Genomic DNA, 21,056 nt, shown 5'->3' on the forward strand with positions numbered 1-21,056 from the left:
TTCCTTGGTTTCAGGTCATTCATTTTTCATTTTGAGGATGTACTATTTTTACGTGTGTTAGTATACGCCTGCATGTTCAAGTGTCAGTTTTCATAAAGTAATTCCCTTTAACACTATGAACACACTCAGACCCGGCCCAAAGCTTAAGCAAATTAAGCACCTGCTTACGGCCTCCGTGGCCACCGGAGGGCCCTCGGGCGCACAGAAAAAGTCCCACAAGAGAACTTGAAGTGGTTTTTCTTTTCTTTGTGATATATCAATGACAATCATACAAAAAGGCTATTACTTAGTATTATCAATTCCCACCCTAATACTCAGCTACAACTAATAAGATGAATAATGGGTGTGTTAGATTTACAATAGGTGTGCGAATGATCAAGCATTAACAATAGTTAATAGTATTGGTGGCGACAAGGCGGTGGCAGTGGTCCCTCAAACCAAATTCTGCTCAGAGCCCCATACAGGCTTGGGCCGGCCCTGATCATGCACTGTCTTCATTCGTTTTACATGCAACAGCTGATGCGTCTCTAAAATGCCCTGGACACACTTTTGGTGCGGCGCCCTTCTTCGCCCTGAAATTCCACTGAGAGAAGTGGTGAAAACCAGACACAATGATCACTCCCTTTTACAGGGGACCAGCATATACACCACGGTTTGACTGACCGTGTGTTTATGTGTTGCCCAAAGTGAAAATAGAGCACGAGATACAAATAAAACTGGGAGGAACTCATTAAAACATTCCTGTACGCCACCGCTAGTTGTCAAAATCTGCACGAATGCCACTAAGTTTAGGTGTGAAGTCGCGTACATGTGCGCACTTGTGTTTGTGGTGCACGGCTTAATGCAGCTCTAAATGCTTCGATTCGTGGTTATATATGTATTTTTTTCTTGTTTCTGGCATTTGGCCTGAAAACCTGCTGCACCAAAGCATGTGGAACAGATCACAGCTGAAAGACCTTAAAGCAAAGAAGCTTATTAGGGGGACGTTTACGAAATGAAAGAGTATGTTACACACTCCTCCGCAGATAATAACCCATGAGCTGGATTTCAGTTGTCACTCAGCTCTCCAGCGCCATGATCCCTGGAGGAATTTATAGCCAAATTAAAACGGCTTTTATATGTTATTTATGATTCTGGCTGTTATTCTGAAATAAAACATTGCTTCCAGTGGCTTTGGACTAACCAGAAGCCACTGTGAAAGCCACTCAGCCCTGTCTCCACAGAGCTGTGTGTAATTTAGCAGCAACAAGTTAACTCCTTCTCCCCAGGGAATAAACATTTTTTTTTGTCAGTGGACGTCCAAAGAGTAAAAGCTCCAGAAGCGCTTCTGTTGCGATGAAATGCTTTCTGCTTAAAGCTCCTGTTTTGTGGTTTTTCCTTCATTGGAACATTTGAAATGCATTACTCTTTTTTATCGTCACCATCGCTTGACGGTGACTATGTCTTTGGCTACAGTAATTTTCTGGACAGATTCCTCTGATACCCTATTCTATCAAAGTTAATGACGGAACATGTGTCAGCTTGGGGCCTCATATGCTGCGACTGAAGTGCTTAAGTGTTTGGAGGGGTATCATCCACTGACGAGCCGTGAATCAGCCCGTCACGGCTACAGTCACACATGACTCAACACCACCTCTCAATCCAACCCTTGTCCCGGGCTCTGCCGGTCCGCAGCAACTGTTTGAGAGTATGTGCGAGTGTGAGGGTGTGTGTGGTTCATGTGCGCCTGCCCATGATGTTAAAGAGAAAGTTAGAGAATGAAAGCCTGTGTGTGTGTGTGTGTGTGTGTGTGTGTGTGTGTGTGTGTGTGTGTGTGTGTGTGTGTGTGTATGTGTGTGTCTGTGAGACAGAGTGTTTGTGTGTATTCCGGGTTGTAGAAGTCCTGTTTCTCTGCTTTCTGGGGTGGGAGTACGGAAACAATGGGCACATTGTGTGGGGAGCTGGCAGAGAGAGGAGACGGGGGAGGTGGTGGAGAAGGAGGAGGTGGGGTGAGGTGGGGAGGAGAGGAGAGGAGGAGATGGGAGGGGAATGCTGAGGAAAAGGGAGATGACAGAAGATGAGGGAGGGAGAGAACATGTGGAATGAAGTTGGGGTGAGAGGAGTTAAAGAGCAGGAGGAATGGAAGGAAGGATGGGTCAGTGTGGAGAGGAGTTAAGGGGAGAGGAAAGGAGAGGAGAGGAAATGGGGAAGACAGAAGAAGGTGAGGAGGAGAGGTAAGAGAAAGAAGAGAAGAGAGATCAGATGAAAACATGAGAGGAAAGGAGGGAATGGAGAAAAAAGTTGTTGGTGGGGAAAAAAGTTTAGGATGCAAGGAAGCGATGTGGAGGGAGAGAGGAGCAATAAATCAGGAGAAAAGGAGCAGAAAGTAGGGAAGGTTATTGGCTGGAAAGGATATACTGTGTATATATATATATATATATATATATATATATATATGGGAGGAGAGGAGAGGTGGAAGAAGTGTGGAAAGTTAAAAGTCTTCCCCGCTTCACTAGTAATACATAAGATATCCACATTCCCACAACAGTGCCAAGTGGGAATTTGTGGATCAGTCTCACGTTCAAAATTGAAATCTTCGAATACGCTGCAACAGAACAGACGCAGAGTAAGTCTGGCTTTTTTTAAACCAATATGAGGTGATAGCCCTGACACCTCCGAACAAATGGAAAACCTTGATCCAGGACATCCATCAAAAATGACTGGACATTTCAGTCACCCAGTGGTTCATAAACCATGTTATGGGATGATGTAATGGGATGGGATGGCCAGATGATGTAATAAGCAAAGATGCTAAATATTAGCTAACTAATCTGAAGTATGGGCCTAAATCAGGCTAGTTTCACAGTAAAGCAGAGTCTACAGACCGTTACAGGGAACAGACTTCCACTTTCATGTTTCCTGCATCGCTCGTAACTCATTCATCAAAAGTGCGGTTTTGAAAAATGCTGCACAGCACAACTCTGCAATATGGTTGATTTATTTTATATACTGAAAATATTTATACGCCTTTAAAAGTCACGATCATGCCCCAGATGTGTGCAATGGAATCGTTCTTCAGTATGATAATGTATGTATAAGAAGCTCTTAGAAGCTTTGGGATGTTTTGAAATCTTTAAAGCTAGAGCCAAGAATATACCCCGTGATGCCATGCTGATGAACTGCAACTGAACTCCATTTCTTGGATAATAAAACATTAGAAATTTTTTTGTCTGTACTTAACAATCCAGCTGACCTTCATGTGGTTTTTTTTTTTTTTTCCTTTTTTCTGGGCTCCCAAAGCCAGAAGATGTATTGTTTTCTCCATAAAAAGAGAAAATCCTAGATTCATCATGACAATTCCCTGCGAAACTGCACACCAGTGTGATCGCCTCGAGCTCTTTCATGTAGCAGAGAATACACGTGTGAAACTAAAATAATTCTATCCAGACTTTAACACACGACTGAGTTGTGGAGAGTCGGTGTCTTATCAGTTCCAGAGACGCGGGAGGGAAAACTGTCTTTGAAAAATGATGAAGAATGTGGTCAAACTCATCTTTTAACTATCTGTCTTTTTGTGGAATATACATCATTATAGACTCCCAGATCAGGGAATGACCAGACATCTGCCTGACACATTTACAGTGTTCACTAAAACAGACTAAACTCTCTCTCTCAGTTTTGGAATAACATGTCAACACTGAAATTCAGTGTTATTCCCCCTAAAGCGTTATTCCTTTCAGGTCTGTATTAACAACCAGAAAGGTGAATGATGAATGGTTCAGAGACGGGGAACAGACTCTGCTTTGTTGAAGTTTATCTAACTTCTGTTCTGGCATTGACATGACTGGAGTCAGCCTGTCTCAGTAGGTGTTAGACCCATGTAAGACAACACAAAGGACATTCAGACCCACAGTACATTCACTCTTTCTGAAAACAAGTAGCATTTATCTTTAATTTATGTCTTAAAGTGATGATATTTATACAGGAAATGAAAAAGAAAATCAAAAAGGTTTAAGGGGAACCCATGTTATGATAGCTGGAGAGGCAGGGTGTGGTCTGCTGCTGATCTTAGATTAACACTAGATAGAAGCATTTCCTGATCTGACCCCCCCCCCCCACACACACACACACACACACACATTTTATGATGTGACATAATGGTTGAAATTTGATTATGTTAAAGCACTTGACACTTAAATACTTATGGGTTAGAGAAGCATCGTGGTTTGGGTTAAATTTACCTCTTCGTTAAGGTTAGGGGCCGTTTGTCGTCATGGTTACAGTGATACCCATATGATTACGGTCAGGGAATGACTGCAGGTGAAATAAGGAAGGGAACATGCCTCCCTCCCCCCTGCTAAAGTCAGATATTATGTTTTTCTGACCCCTGAATCGCCCCCGACCCTCTTCAATAATGTTTCCTCTTTTAAAGGGGCCTTGTCACTTCGACGTAAACGTGCTGTGCGTTGTTTCCTCTTTCTTTGGAGGACAGTCCTCAGATATTTGCTGCTCTTGTCCATCCGTTTGTCCATGACATGAACCTTTCCATTTTGGGCACTCCAGCTCTCTTAAATTCAAAATGTCAACGATATTTTTTCTTTTTTTCACCTCATCTTCAGAATTGCTTTTTTTTTTTTTTTTTTTATCAACATGCATCGTGAGGTGCAAACGATTGCTGCGTTTTCAAGCAGCTGGTGTTGTTGTTGAGTCTCAGTTTCAACAGCTGAGGGGCTGTAGGAAGATCTCATTGTGTAAGGGTGTGTCATTTCATGTTTATTTAGCTCATTTGCCAACAACTCTTAAAGTGTCTATGAATGTAACAGTGAGAGAAACACTACAATAATCGGTGTGTGTGTGTGTGTGTGTGTGTGTGTGTGTGTGTGTGTGTGTGTGTGTGTGTGTGTGTGTGTGTTAATGAGCTGTATGTTATGAACATACGGATGCAGCCCTGGTGCTGATGCTTGAGTTATGACCTCATTTGTATGGATTCCAGGGTGGTCCTTTCATAGCCTGTTAGACACTTCCACACACACATACATACACCCACACACACACACAGAAAACACACTTTCTCCTCCCTCTCCGCACAGCCAGACTTTGTCACACATTAATAACAAGCATGAAGAGAGTGTGTGGACACACACTCAGGCACAGCGAGCATTTTGTTCTCTGTCTTTAACACCCAGGGTTCGAGACGTTGACAACACACACTCCCGAACTTTCCCACTCACACAGACACACTGAAATGCTTCAACAAAGTAGTAACTCAAACTTTTTCTGGTGTAGCACAGATACACACACCCAGGTGCGGGAACACAGAAATCTAAAATCCCCTCTTTCTGTGTCCTCTCTCTTGCTCAATCTTTCCCTTTTTATGAGACCCACCCACCGCCTGTCGGGAGCAAACACACACACACACACACACACAATGACAGGATCTCCGTCTGCAGGCTCCGAGGGTCTGATGAAAGTGTTGGGAATGTGTACTGAGAGGCCACTGACACTTCCTCCACTTTCTAGTACTGACGACTCGCCTCAGGCATCTAATGCGGCGGTGAGTGCTCCCTCCAGACGTTTAATGGTCATAAAACTCAGATGACATGAATGGATGGGCTTTCATCTGCTGTAGTAGTTGTCGTAGCGGCGGGCCCCTCACTCAGCTGCTCCCTTCACTGCCTCTAATGTCCCACTAATTAAAAGCCTCAAAATGACGCGCAGGTTGGATGATGTCCTCAGTCGTCCAGGTCATGGTTTTTCTAAGTGCGAAACGAAGGCCACTGGACTTGGTTGAGGTTTTCTTGAAGACTTTTCAGCTCACATTCAAAAGTCCCAGGCTACGACCACACAAGTACATTGTAGTTTTAAAACGCACATCTCTTTTGTCACGTTTACGTCTGGCGTCCGCACTACTCCAGAGCTTTGGGGTGCCTAAAACGGAGACTTTTGGAAACGCTGCTGACCCCCTTTTAGTTTGAAAACTCTGGCATTGTGTTGTAGTCTAGACGGGCAAAAACCTTTGGAGACCTTTGGAAACAATGACATCCTCGGTCGCTCCCTGGTTGGGTCGTATCAGCCTCGACTACCAGTGGTGAATGGCAACATGGATAACAAATTACAAGCATTACTGACCTTGTTGTCTTTGCTGTAGCAGCTGTTGTGTGAGTTAAATTCTGCATTTTAACCCAACAGCTGTCATTGCTGTTCCTCATTCGTATTGTACGAAACATTGGGCACGATCGTACTAATGCAGAGAAAACATCAATCTGCTTCCTGTTTACACCGGCTCGCACATGCCCAGCGTATGTGTATGATCATGTATGTATGCGTTTTCAGGTGTGTTAGTGTGGACGGAGATGCTTTACTGTGCATCATCATAAATTATTCTGGACCTCGCTTCATGCACTGATTTGTTCCAAGTTTCTTCTGAAGTTGCTGTGAGATGACTCTTCAGCAGTCTGGCTCAGACAAATCAAGTGGGTATTTCCAAAGTTACAGTCTTGTTAGTAAAGAGTTCCTTCTTTGTGTCTCATATTAACTTCAGATAAACTTTGGGTTGCTACTGTCGAGTTTGTCCCCCATCACTTCCTTTGGAAGCACTGTAGGACATGATCTCTGACGGGGCAATAAATACAAGAGCAATGATTACAGCAAACAAAACCTGTTTTCAAAGTACATACAGTGTGAGCACTTCTATTCTACTGTTCAGAGAGAGACTTGAAAAATTGTGAACATGTTTTGGAATGAGGCTTAATAATTTGAGTGGTTAAAATGATGGACTCAGGTCCTAAGTCAAATATAAACAAATGGTAAAACGTGTAATGGAAAAATATGGCCCTATTATAATGATTACTGGCCAGCGGCTGTTTCGTAGAAATCAATCTGGTAGATACATCTGGCTTGTCTGAAGCAGTATAGTATTAGCAATGATTCAATATAGCTAATACAATGTACCACTGCTATTTCAGTGAATGAAATAACATTTTACAGCCACTCCAAGCAAACACGGCTGCAGATGGAGCACCATATCTGCCCCCCTCAGGAAATTGAAGATATAAACAGAGTCCAGAAAACCGTTTATTTAATTGATTAAGGTTTCCTTTATGCTATCACTGGGTTAATACACACCCGTTTTGGCTGAGGAATATAAGGGTCTGGCACCCTGCCAACACTGAGAGCCAGCCTGCTGTATAGTTGATGGGCACTGTAGTTGCTTTTGGCTTGGATTAAGATTAAAAATGGGCTAAATATAGAATTTATAGCACAGTGTGCTATGGAACAAAAGCCCAGTGAGGAACTAAATTATGGGTTATAGCTATCCGCAAAACTAACCCTCTGCATTATGTAACATGTCTCGTAAATTACAGCTATCAAAACAGTATATTACCAATGAGATTTAGTGGTCCTTTGCAGTTGGGGTGCAGGAGTTGAAAAATATTTTTTGGTAATCTTCAGCTTTCATACAGTAGCTTTCAACACCGCCTCATGTCCCGGGAGGATCCCTTATTTTTCATGTGAATATTTGAGAGGTGAAGGTGGTGAACGTTTCAAATTAGTCCAAGAGGGAAAAAAAAAAAAAACTCTCTCATGTCTTCATGTTTGCAGTTTAGTTTTGGCAGAGTAGGGATTTTAACTGTGTCACAGCAGAGTTAAAAGACGGTTTAAAGGATTGGAGCAGTCATATTAGAAGGTAAATCAGAAGAAAAGGATTTCCACAAAAACACTGGCCTTTGACCCAGAACCTCTAATACCCGTTCTTTCATTCCTCATCCCCTTCTTGTTTCTTCAGTTGCTTCCCCCCCTTCTCTCTCTTTGTCTCTAGATCACTTACTCACACACAACTTCACACACACACACACAAGCACACACACACACACACACACACACTAGCCCTGAGGTCCTGTTTCCGGTCTGGGGTGTATGAGAGAGAAGAGCCAGCATCTGTGCGGGATTGGAGCTTATTACACACACACACACACACACACACACACACACACGCACACGCACACGCACACGCACACGCACACAGTCTTCCTGTTAGCATTGTTTGTGTTTGTGAGTCGACTTGTAAGCATCATGTTGCTGCTGTTGCTGCTTAGTTTTCTCGGGTTTCCTCTGTTGTGTTTTTTTAACACACACACCGACACAGTTGCTCACACATAGTAAGAAAGGATACAGACATACAAACATATACACACCAACTTAGTGTAGTGTTGCTCTAAACTGTGATTTGTAGATAATACAGCTTGTGTCTCTAACAGGCCTTTTTAGACCTTTTGCTCTTATAAAGCTGCTGTTCTTGTCTTAACAAAGGCTACTTTCTGTATGTGAAATATTCAGGGCACCACACACACATACACACACACCCAGACACACACGCACAAATGGCTACTGATCAAGTTGAATCTAATTCCAAGGGGGATTTTTGTTTTTTCATTTTTCACAAACCAGCTTAAGTCCATGTTTCCTAAAGCTCTGATTTGTGTCGAACATTATGAAGGAGGAATATATGCATTTTCCTGAAAAAGAGATTAGCTCATTCTTAACTAAAGGATAAAATGTGCTCAGGAGAGGGAACACAGAGGTCATTCTGTTTAGTACAGACAGATTTTGTTTGAGTTTCCCAAATACATGTAATTACATAGTTCAAATACTATTTTGTAAAAGGTACTTCAAGTACACCTTTTGCCATAAAATAGGCATTTTATTGCTGACAGTGAAAGACAGATTCTCACACTGTAATGCACAAATGTGCCTGTACTCACACACACACCCACACACAGAGGTAAGATCACCTTTGCTGATATCAGGACAATTCCTGAGAAAATCCCAGAGCACCACAGTAAGCTTGACCCTTTTTGAGTAGATTTTGAGCCAATCTCTTTGGGTTTTCCGTTTCATTTACACAGTAATGCAATCATATTGAAATTCTCACGCACTGTAAAGCACTTTGACTGAACTATCTGGTCAGTGCCTTTTTCCATTTCTAATTTTTATCTGATGTTACGATCTTGTAAACATCACAAACTTGGCTTGTACATATTCACTTGAGGAAAACAAGAATCTATGGGTCGACTTGTATTGTTTTGAGATGGTGAGCAATAATGCATTTGAGCAATAAACCTTGCTCTTTAAATAAAATCTCCAGCTGCATGGACCAACAGGGGCTTACAGGAGGAGGAACTCTGCTCATGTGGGAACATCACAAGTCCCAATCCTTGTTAATGTTATGTATTTTCTCCTTTCAGAAAGCACCACTGCCACCATGGATGAGGAACAGTGCTACTACAATGAGACCATCGCCTTCTTCTACAACCGCAGTGGCAAGCACCTTGCTTCTGACTGGAACACCGTCAGCAGGCTGGTGATGGGCCTGGGCATCACTGTGTGCATCTTCATCATGCTCGCCAACCTCCTGGTGATGATCGCCATCTACGTCAACAGGAGATTCCACTTCCCCATCTACTACCTGATGGCCAACCTGGCAGCTGCTGACTTCTTTGCTGGACTGGCCTACTTCTACTTGATGTTCAACACGGGACCAAACACGAGACGTCTGACTGTTTCCACGTGGCTGCTCCGCCAAGGCCTAATTGACACCAGCCTGACGGCGTCTGTGGCCAACTTGCTTGCCATCGCCATCGAGCGCCACATCACCGTGTTCCGCATGCAGCTACACACACGTATGAGCAACCGACGTGTGGTTGTGGTGATTGTCATAATCTGGACCATGTCCATAGTAATGGGGGCCATCCCCAGTGTGGGCTGGAACTGTATCTGTAGTATTAGTACTTGTTCCAACATGGCACCGCTTTACAGCAACTCCTACCTGGTCTTCTGGGCAGTGTTTAACCTGGTGACGTTTGTTGTCATGGTGACGCTGTATGCCCACATCTTTGTGTATGTGCGGCAGAGGACCATGAGGATGTCACGGCACAGCTCTGGACCACGGCGTAACCGAGATACCATGATGTCTCTGCTGAAAACCGTGGTGATTGTGTTGGGTAAGGAAGAGACATAATGTGTCCTGTCTGTCTGTCTGTCTGTCTGTCTATCTAACTATCTATCTATCTATCTATCTTATTGCATTATAACTACCCACATGTCTAGATAGTTGTCTATATGTCTTGCTATCAAGTTATTGCTATCTGTCTAGCTGTTTATTGCTATGTATTTATTTATCTGTAACATTTATGCTGCCTCTATCTCTATCGAGGGAGGTGGGAAAGGCTGAGAGCTTATGGGCATGTTGAGTTACATGTATAATTGTTTTTGTGCCTTAAACTACACAAATCAAAAGCATAATGGATGGAAAATGTTCATTAACGCAAGATGGATACTTCCTGGTTAGCTTCAGAGTGCATAAGTGGCTGTTGGCTCCAGCTGCCCTAGCCATGGATAAGGCTGTGGATGGTTTTGCATTAAAACTGCAATAACAAAAAAAGGCAACAGCGTTTTTATACAAACATAAGACCATGCCTCTGTGCTCCTCTTGTGCAGTAAACAGCAGGATTTTCATGCTAATGTTACTTTTTTAACGGTTTTAAATACTAAATTTTACGTGAAAGGGGGCAACCGTGCTTTTCACCTGTGCTGCAGGTTGACATTTTGGAACACTCACTGTTCATTGTTTGCTCCCCGTGGAGCTATCTTTGTCTTGCTTGTGTCTGCAATGACCACTGCTACTAGCTTCCATTTCTTTTTGGGATATGAGTCATTTTAGCTTGCCAGAGCTAACATACTGTATGTCTATCAAAGGTGGCAGGTGGTAAAAAAACACATTTACCTCTAAACAGTAATTTTACTGGTTTTGAGAAAAATGCTATCTTGACATTGTGGCTACGAGTTTTCTACCCACTTGCTATTAAAGCATCTTTGCTTGTTTTTTAAATGGGTGACCCATCTATCTGTGAAGCCGTGAGTGCGATATCTGAAGTCATCAGCAGCAACAGAACAATGAATCTGTTCATGGGTCTCTAGAGTCCAAGCACTGTGTCTGCCTAGCACGACTGCAAGCCTCACATACATCATCTCATCCTGTTCCCTGCAAACTACATTAATTTGATGTGATTCTGCCTGAGCAGTTTATGATGCAGGGCTGTTCAGTGCGTCATGAATATGTTCTGTTATATTTATGACTGAAGGCACCATTGCATTTCTGTTATGTTTCATTTTGCTGATGCCTAATAGACACATATGAGTACAGAAGATACAGTTGTTCCAGCTGAAGAGGTGGAATAGATAGATTGCTGTCATATGATTTGTTAATTACAATGTGGAAGATCATGAAAGGTAAAACTCCAAAGCTCACTTAAATGCAATGCTAAACATGCCATACAACATTTTATTAGAACTGTTATAGTATAGTTTTTGCTCCATTTCTCACTAAAAGCAAAATCACTTCCTTTATTTCTAGCAGAAAATGAAAGTGGAGATTGAACAGATGTTTTCAGTCTTGACAAAGACCTAATTTGGTGGAAAATCATTTGAAGAGCATTTAAAAAAGGTTTAGAGGAAAGTTAGAGCAAACCATTCTGTCTTGGCTTGTTCATGGCAGCACTGTATAAATATTATTATCAGATTTCAGTTGAACTTAAACTGATAACTGGGAAAAAAAGATTGATATCAGCCTCCTAACTCTGTGCATCATTTACACTTCTAATGTGGGAATTCTAAACAAGCCCCAACATGTCACTTTTTATTGCCAGTGTCAAGAATTCTGAAATATTCCCAGCCAATCCACATGTTTTCATAATCCAGGATCATCCTTCAATGTAGTATTGTAGTTTTGTTTTTTCGCCAGTTAATACATTAATGCGATAGTAACAGCGTCTGTTTTAACTTCAAACTGAGCTGTGTGTGTAGTTTGACTAAGTGTTTGGTAGAGATATGTTTCCCACTTCGCAAGTCTCCAGGCAACTTCACTGGTATGTGATGAATAGAAGCATTGCTTCGGACCGACTAAAACACAGTAGCAGACTAACTCTGCTGTGTGTAATGTTAAGTTTGAACTGTGGGAAAAGGACTTCTTAGTGCCTGGAAGCAGGATGTGTTGGTCCTAGACAAAACATACCAAAGGATTCCATGTGATTTGTCTCCTATGTGCTGTGTTATCTCATCCTGTTGCCTTTGTTGTCTTTACTCCACACTTAATTTAAATCAGTGGACAGCAGAATGTGGTCTGCAGCCTACAGTTTGTATAAAACTGAAGAACGTACATTTTCTGCTGCTTAGAGATGCTTTGTCTGTTTGTACTTATTTAACCTAATCCAAACTCTAATCTGCATTAACAACACAGTGTCACACTTCCACTGTATTTCTCCAGTGTTTTATGATTAAGTCCAATCGTGTCATTGCAGCTGTTCCTGCCTTGTTGGAATCATTGTTTTCCGACAGAGAAAAGCCTCATCCCAAAGCAGCGGAAATTATCTATCTCAATCTATTTAAATAGTTTCGCAATATCAGGTTCTGCCAGTAAAAGCCTGCCTTGTCCTCAGTGACATGACCGTCTAAGCTTATAAAGCACTTACAAATGTTTTACTGAAACATTTAGTGAATGTGATTAAAGGAATGTTTTAGAATCAAAGCACAAATTGTGGTTCATTTATTACTGAGGGACATGTTTCGCATATTCGCTACATTATATCAGCTTTGTTTGAATGTGTAGCAGTCAAGAAAACATCATGATGTGTTCTCACTGAGCTATAAAGGCAGGTGAAGGGATAGTTTCTTTGCCATTGGTAAGAACAGTTTTACTATTCTTATTACAGCACAACAAATCTCGCTATTATTATTTCGAATCATTGTTGTTTCAAATTCCTGAACAAATCACATTTGTTTCTTTTTATTGGTGCCAGGCCCGTACTGGGAAAGTGTGTCTTTTGAGTGAGGGTATAATGTGTTTTAGTTCAGTCTGGAATCCACTGCTGTTTCGGAATGAGGTCATTTCTAAGCACTGAGGAGGATATTAAATACCACATTTTTCGTTGCACTGATAGAAGGGAGGTACTTTCAGTCCAATCACTTGCATCCCTTGGACACTTCTTTTCCCATTTTTTTAAAAAAGAAAAATCCCTCTTTATCTGTTCCTGTGTTACTCTGGCCAATGTAAAACAAAAAAGGCATTTTGTTTCCAGTGAGGTTAAACCTGCCATTGAGTTCTGGGTTTTGATTATGTTTCTCTACTTAGGGAAAGGTTGAGATGAGTTCAGCCTTTGCTGTTTGACCAGAAAGTAAATCCCACAGCAATACCCTTTCCAGCTCTCCCCATCTGCTGACCAGATGATGATAGCTGCTCCCCTGCTGCCTACTGTCCTCTCCACTTGTCCCTCTCAGGATGCTGTAAACCCAGCTATGGGTGATTTCTTCCCAGAAGGACAGGATGAGGTTTTGGGGGGAAAAAAGTTGGTTACACCCACTTGCACACTTACGTACGTACACACATAGACTGTCTCTCATTCATATGAATCCCCAGGCTTAATAAAGAACAGTGGGATAAAAGGTTGGCTCTATTCACATAAACTCTGATTGGACCAGACCACAATCTGGCTTTTACTTTATTTGTTTTCTCAAAGATAATAGAGATAAGGACACAAACTCACACACACACACACACACACACACACACACACACACACACACACACACACACACACACACACACACACACACACACACACACACACATACAAAACCTCCTGCCAATGCCTTAAAGGTATCCTGTGGAGGTTTTTGACCACTAGTAGCGCTATGGACCAAACTTTTTACAAGTGGGTCCCCATTTTATGAGTTATCGTGCACAAAAATACACAGTCCCACTGATATACAGGTGAGGGTACTGAACCAAGAATAGCAACAAGACGCCATAGTGAGATTTATTTATTTTTATTTACACTGTGGCCCCTATTTTAACAATCTAAAGCACATGGAGCATGTGGATTTAGGGTGTGTCCAAATCAACTTTTGTTAGTTTAACAGCAGTGCCAGGCGCATGGTTCAAAAGGGTTGCACTTAGTCTCTAAATTAATTATGAGTGTGTCTTGGGCATAATATTCAATAAACCAATTGGAGTGCTGTCTCCTATTCCCTTTAAAAGCCAGGTGCACCTGCACCTTGGCAGATTGCTCAGATGATGGTGGATTTGCTGGGTAGTAAGAAAGAATGCTTCTCTGTAGTCCACAGCAACAACAGGATTCCACCAAACAGGCCCGGGTGCAACGCTGCCTTTTGCACCCTCAGTAATAGAAATAAATCAGGATGCACCCTTAAAATAACAGGGAAATACTGCGCCATTAACTGCAGCCCGGTTTTTTGTTAGTAAATCGCGCAATCACTTTCTGCTGCCTCAAGATAGTAATGCGCCAACAATGCTAAAACCACACCTCATTTTAAGACCAACACACCCATGGGCGCTCAGATGGGCACAAATGTATTTGCTATTTAAACAATGTGGACCCTGGATGGGAAAGTGACAACTGCATTGGTCTGAAACCAACAAAGACACTTGCGTTGCACTGGGTGTATGTTCGTGCCCAGTGTTTCAGTTCTGCAAGAGAAAAGGAAGAAAACCTTTCCCCCTACAATTATTCAAATAAATCAGCTAAGACAGCCAATTTCAGTTTATTGCAGAAATATATATATATATATATATATATATCAGTATCGGTGTATACAATGACTGATTAGTAACAAGAAATTGCAGTACAGATTTTCCATTACATAGTTTGTCAAAAAAGAACAGCACACAACTGCTTTCCTCAACTTTTCAATGGGGGGCTTCCAGAACTGTCTCACATACAGTGGATATAGTGGATGAGACTAGTTTGTATGGTGCTACTCCTTGTAATTCAATAATGTGGAAAAATCTCCAGTTAGTAAAACACTTGCGTTATAACTGCTATTTATTTTGTTGAATACTGATTCTGACTTGAAGTAAATATTGTTGCATGTAGGTGTTGTTGCTATTTATTCATCTACCAAAAACTGTGAGCTGAAACCTACACAATAACCAACTGACACCGGTCTGATGTGAAAACATCTTTCAGATCATAGACATCTGTGGTAGCTTTCAGCCACTTGTTCTTCACTGCTAAAAAAAAAAAATGAATGACACCAACAGAGATTCTCTTCATCACTGTTTAATGAGTCAACAGCTCTGTTAAATTGACCATGACCCTTGTGTGTGTGTGTGTGTGTGTGTGTGTGTGTGTGTGTGTGTGTGTGTGTGTGTGTGTATGTGTGTGTTTGTGTCTGTGTCTTTGTGTCAGGTGTTGGCTCATGTTGGGGGCATCTGTGGATGATTTGATTATCTTAAAGCCCTTGGTGTTGCATGTGGTTGCATCCTCAGACAGTGCGGAGCGCCAAGACATACCATCCGCCAAACACATGCAAACAGATGGCCTTACGCTGACTTACACTTGTTTCTAAATCACTGTGCATAACCATTCAATGTTAAATCCAACCAGCCACTGATATTCATATCTACATTTCAAAGTGGGAATGGCAACTAATAGTTACACGCCCCCACACATACACACACACATTTCCATCACTCTGCTGCTACAGTGTATGTGTGTCTTTTGGCTGACTGGTAGCAGAACCAATCAGAGCCAAATACAAGCCAAACCCTCCAATTTTCTGTCAGCGTGGAAACATGATTGGTATGCAGCTTGCAATGTCACCTGTTCTCTGTGTGTTTGAGTGTGTGTGTGTGTGTGTGTGTGTGTGTGTGTGTGTGTGTGTGTGTGTGTGTGTGTGTGTGTGTGTGTGTGTGTGTGTGTGTGTGTGTGTGTGTGTGTGTGTCTGTGTGTGTGTGTAAAGCACTATGAACAGCAGGAAATTGCTGTTCATAGTGTAGCTTTTCTAATCACTCACAATGGCAGCATCTGTCCTCATGACTCCTGTTTCAGCAGCATCAGTTGTCACTTTCTGGCAAACCCTTTCAATGTCCTTAAACATGTATCAATGAATGCTAATGAAGCATTATCCAGATCAACTCTGTTAGGATCAGAAACTGCTCTGGAAAGGAATTTGAGTTTGAGTTTGAGTGCACGTGTGTGTGTGTGCGCGTGTGTGTGTATGTCAGCAGAAGTGTAGTGTACCGGAGTGACGCATGCGCCCAGTTAAGAGGATTTCTTTGACACCTGTGGTTACCATGGTAACAGCAAATGCAGTTTAATGCTACAGCAACCATCAGAAATACAACAGAGGAACAACTGCTGTGTGTACTGTGTGTAACAGTGCAGCCAAACAAACTTATGTTGTTTTTAATAAAGATGTCAGTCAAAAATAATTGCGACCACCATCTGATTTCATGCTGAACACAGCGCAAATAGTTCCCACCCAACAGCAGGGCACTGTCAGTTGTATGCGGTCTGTCACTTGCAGGTCTTCATGTAACATCTAACAGCTCACTGCGGCCACTCCTTCTTGTTCCATTACTCCTTGATGATGAAAATGTCTTGTTTTGTAGAGGCACACAGGAAACACACTCATGTTTCACTCAAATAAATGAGATACAATTACAAACAGTGATGCTCGATTACATGCATCATTGTTTCCCATTTTGAATCCAGCAGGGTAAAGGCAGACTCCACCACTAACAATGAAAACCACAATGTAGAGAGGTAGTTACAGAATGTAAATGCCGGTATTGCTGAAAAAAATGCTGTGGATTTTGAGCTTGTAAAAATCTTAAGGATCTCCCTATCTGCAGCATATATATACTGTGTATATATATATATATATTCATTATAGTTCAGTGCAGTTTAAATATCAGTTTTACATATGTTTATGTATTTCAAAATGTATTTTTAAAAATATGTTTTAGCCTTATTTGTTATATTTGTTATATTGTATAATTTCCATCTCCATATATATTTTAGTCTTTTAAGGGGCTATTTGTACATTTTCTCTGCCGCAAAACGGGTTTTTTTGCCGGGAGCTGGTAGTGGTGATTGTCACTCGGCCACTATTATGTTTACATGACAAGAGGTTATAATATGTCCTTTGAGTAGTGCTACATCTTCAGGGCACATTGGAGGCTCCAGTTGCTATCGGAGAGTGACGGGGCTAGAAGAAAAGACATGATAGAGACAAGAGTTAACATTGGAGGTGCTTTCCACCGCTGGAGACAGCTCTCCATTGATGGTAAAGTGAAGTAAAGGAGTTAAGTTTGATGCTGAACTCTAGACGTTTCTTCTAGACTGATAAGTAAACAGCTGTTAATGCTAATGCTGGCTATGCTGGAGAAACTTACAAATAGCCCTTTTAAATAAAAACTAATTTTTTGCAATCCTAAAACTAAAAGCGGCTGTGTTTATGTTATGAGGTTGTGTTAAAAAACAAAATTGATTGTTATCAGATTGGTGTATGTGGACCAGGTGACTGTTTCCAATGCATTCTGGGACAGAATCAGAAGACGTTTCTAATTAGAAAACATCTGCATTCATAGCTTGAAGTAACAGAATCTGGTGGCACCAAACAGCTTGCAGAAGAAAAAAATTTTGCCATATGTCAGACAACTTTGTCAACAAAACAGTTGCAGAATAGGACCAGACTGGTATTATTTTAGAGTTGAATCAAATAAAAAAGAGGGACCAAAGTAACTATTTAAATCAGATGCAGTTTCGGGAAATTAGATTTAGAAGTTGGTGGTGACTGGCATGACTGTGGCTAACAATCTGGCTTTGATATAAACCATAACAGAACATTACAGTGCTGGTGTGCATTGTTTTTACTGTCTCCGTTTTTGTTTTAATTTCCAAAACAGTGAGAAAAAAAGACACAAGTAAGGTATAAACACTATAAATCGCAGCACCTGGAAGTGAGTCACTGCTCCTGACCAACAACTCTGTAGATATATGATTGGCTTCTTGTACTAGTAGAGCAAAAAAAGAAAAAAAACTCATTAGTGCCATTTCAAAGAACTCACTGTACTTCCAGTCAAAAGCGCATTTCTCTGACCATTAGATCACTGTGACATCACCACCACACTCCATCACTGTACACCACAAGCCTCTTTATCAATAACTAAATACTCTGCTACTGAATGCGAACTCTTATCTAATCTTCAGTGTGTGTGTGTGGGAAGTGGTGATTGTGGAAATTGGGGTAGAGGACAAAGGAATCCCTCTGTGGACAACTGGGAAGCCATTGGGCCGTTTCAGAAACATACATGATGGTATCTTTCTGCTTACTTATTCTCATTGGATCGTGGTCACAACCACATATGATGGTTGGGTTAGAAAAAGCATGGGAAAAAGCATGGAAAGCAAAGAGATAAACTAAGGGAGAAATATAGGAGAGGGGTGAAGTTAAGGGACAGACAGGTTGCAAAAAGTTGAGAAAAGAAACGAAAGACAAAAATGAAGTATGACTTTAAAAAAAATGAGAGGATATGTAAAGGGAGAGGGGGAGAGGGACCGGAAACCAGAAAGGGATGGAGAGAGATGCAGATAGAGAGATTAATGGGGAAAAAGGGGAGTGAGACATAAGGAAGAATGTGAACAGTAATTTAATATTGGGTGTTTATTCATTTCTAAGGGCCAGAGAGAATTGCACATTAGGGGAAACCTAAGCTGGTGAGAAGACATGAGAAATAATAGACCCTAAGACATGAAAATCCAAGATAGCCGAATGTGAAGCTCTGTAATGAGTAAAGTATGTTACTACATGTGGAAAACATCAGCTCAATGTAGAGATGCTCAGAGGTGTGAGACGGAGCTTTATAAGGATCAGAGGCTTAAAGTGCCATTCAGCAGGTTTTGAAGCTGAACTTGATATAAAGAAATTTTGACAATTTTTGATAAAAGTTATTTTAAAAGATTTCAGTACATTTTGGTAAGCAAATTGCAGATTTGATTGTTTTTGTGTGTGGAAGTTATGTTGACTTTGTGTTACCCTGGCTGTCCTCACCAAAGAAACAACAGTATCTGCTGTTTATCCAAACATTTAAAACAATATAACAGAAATCGTCTGGTCATTCGTCAATCATTCAGATGATTTTTTACCCTCAGAAGTGAAAGTGCAAGTGGTATGACTTTGCAAAACCCCTAGAGGGGAGGTTGGGGCAGAGTCCTGCACTAGTCCACCTTTGCGTAACACTAACTGGCGCACACCCACTCAGCACTTGACCCATTTCATTAACCGATATGTTCTTAAAATACAGTCTGGACTTTAATATCCGCAACCCGACCTGTGCCTGCAGTCACATTGACTCAGAGCTGGCTTCTGGCGTCAGGAGTACAGTAAAAAGCTTGGGGTTCCAGGTGATATAGAGGCAAACTATGGCTTTGAAAAAAAATTGATTTTAAAATCGATTTTAAAAAGAAAAAAAAGTGCCTACCTGCTGTAGGACTCTGTGAATGGATGGACCTAATAGCATTGACAGCTGTTTCCTTAACACTGTAGAAGAAATGAGTTCAGCTCCAAACTTCATTCATTTACAACAGCTGTCTCCTGAAGTGTAAAGCAACGTCAATGTTAACTCTTGTCTCTATCACGCCTTTTCTTTTATGAAAGTTAGAATGCTAACCAGCGAGCTCCCCAGCCCGTCTCGTCACTCTCCGATAGCATCTCACTGGAGTCATGTAAACACAATGATGGCTGAAGCTCTTGTCAGGCACCACCCACCGCAAGAAACCATTTTTGGCGCCAGTGAAAACTTACAAAAAGCCCCTTTAACAAATATGTTTCTTGTCATGTTCACAATACATGAATGTAAGCTTTGGAAGTGACAGTGTTGTTAGTGGTTTATGGTGAAAAACAAACAAAAAAAATAATCACTAATGTAACTTTAACAACATAGACATAGATGCCATAATGTTCACAGTGATGGATTACCTTTCCTGGGCTTGTTTCAGATCTCAGAAGTTGGTTTGGTGGCAGCCTAAAATGTGTACAATCAAAAAAACATGTCATTTCTAGTTAAAAGGGCTAAACACGCCCAACCACCAGCATGATCCTTTAAGCCATTTAACCTCATATTACTGTAATTCTGTGCCGTGCTACATGTGACTGAGGGTAACAGAACAAGCTGCTTTCAATGGAAAATTTTAGACAATGCGTCACTGATGCTGAAAAACAATGTCATAAACATCTTCATGACAAACGGGAAAAAACATGACATCTCAGCCTTTCTCGACATATATGATGTAAGATCATAAAGAATCCATGTTTCCTAACCTGAGGGAGGGGGTGGTGTACAGAGACAGAGAAAAAAAGAGACCAAAAAATCTTTCTCATAATATTGATTGTAATGTTGACTGTAAGGCTAAGCATGCTGGGAAGGAGTGGACAGTTTTTGTGAGTATTTTCTCAACACCGCCCAAATGTTCTGAGTGTGTTGGTGTGCGCTCCTCCATCTGTCTGTGTGCCATGTATAATTATGTAAGTGAGTGTTTGCGTGTGTTTGTGTCTGCACATGTGAGTGTTTATCCGTGTCTACCCTCAGCTTTTCATGTGTGTGTGTTTGCGGGAGTGCGGGGTTCATTGCCATAGTCTGGTCTCTATTATTTCCTTATTTTTGTTCCCAGCCTCCTCTGTTCCCAGTCTTATAGAAGCCCATTTCCACCAGGAATAACAAAATTTAAAAAAAAAATGACAAAAGTTTGGAATGATGATTTAAAAAAAAAAAAAAAGAAAAAAAGGAAACTCTTGCTAAGTTGAAAGAAATAAGACTCTAAGTCAAGTGTTTTGACTGTCTATGTCAAAATTCGAAGATACAGAGCCAAAATGACCAGTGTTCAGCAATCCCTAAAGTTTTTGCACACACCTCTAAGAGTATTAAGAAACATTTTAGTTCTTGGAGGGGCCACTGGGTTCTTGGAGTAACCTAGAGGTTCTTCAAGGAACTACTCTTTTATTATTATATAGTGTATGAGATAGAATATCCAAATAATAATATAAGTAAAAAATTATATTCACTAATTCATGATTATGAGATATTTTATCATATTTATTCACAATAAGTTAAATTTCTGATATAAAGTCACTTGTTAAGATAAGATGAGATGAGATAAGATGAGATAGTCCTATTCCCACAGTATATGGTAATGATTACATTATGGCTTTTTCATATC

The 21,056-nt window shown here is 41.1% G+C and overlaps 1 protein-coding gene across 1 annotated transcript in view; it reads left to right on the top strand.

Annotated features, from left to right (window-relative positions):
• Positions 1–21,056, top strand: part of lpar1 (lysophosphatidic acid receptor 1) — an 82,189-nt gene that overhangs the window by 53,707 nt on the left and 7,426 nt on the right. The window contains exon 5 of the mRNA XM_056404228.1: positions 9,225–9,980. Within this exon, the coding sequence (XP_056260203.1) occupies positions 9,242–9,980 (739 nt within the window). The 5' untranslated portion in view covers positions 9,225–9,241. The remainder of the gene's footprint in view (positions 1–9,224; positions 9,981–21,056) is intronic.

The sequence above is a fragment of the Seriola aureovittata genome, chromosome 18, assembly GCF_021018895.1.
Source record: "Seriola aureovittata isolate HTS-2021-v1 ecotype China chromosome 18, ASM2101889v1, whole genome shotgun sequence".
Classification (NCBI taxonomy): Eukaryota; Metazoa; Chordata; class Actinopteri; order Carangiformes; family Carangidae; genus Seriola; species Seriola aureovittata.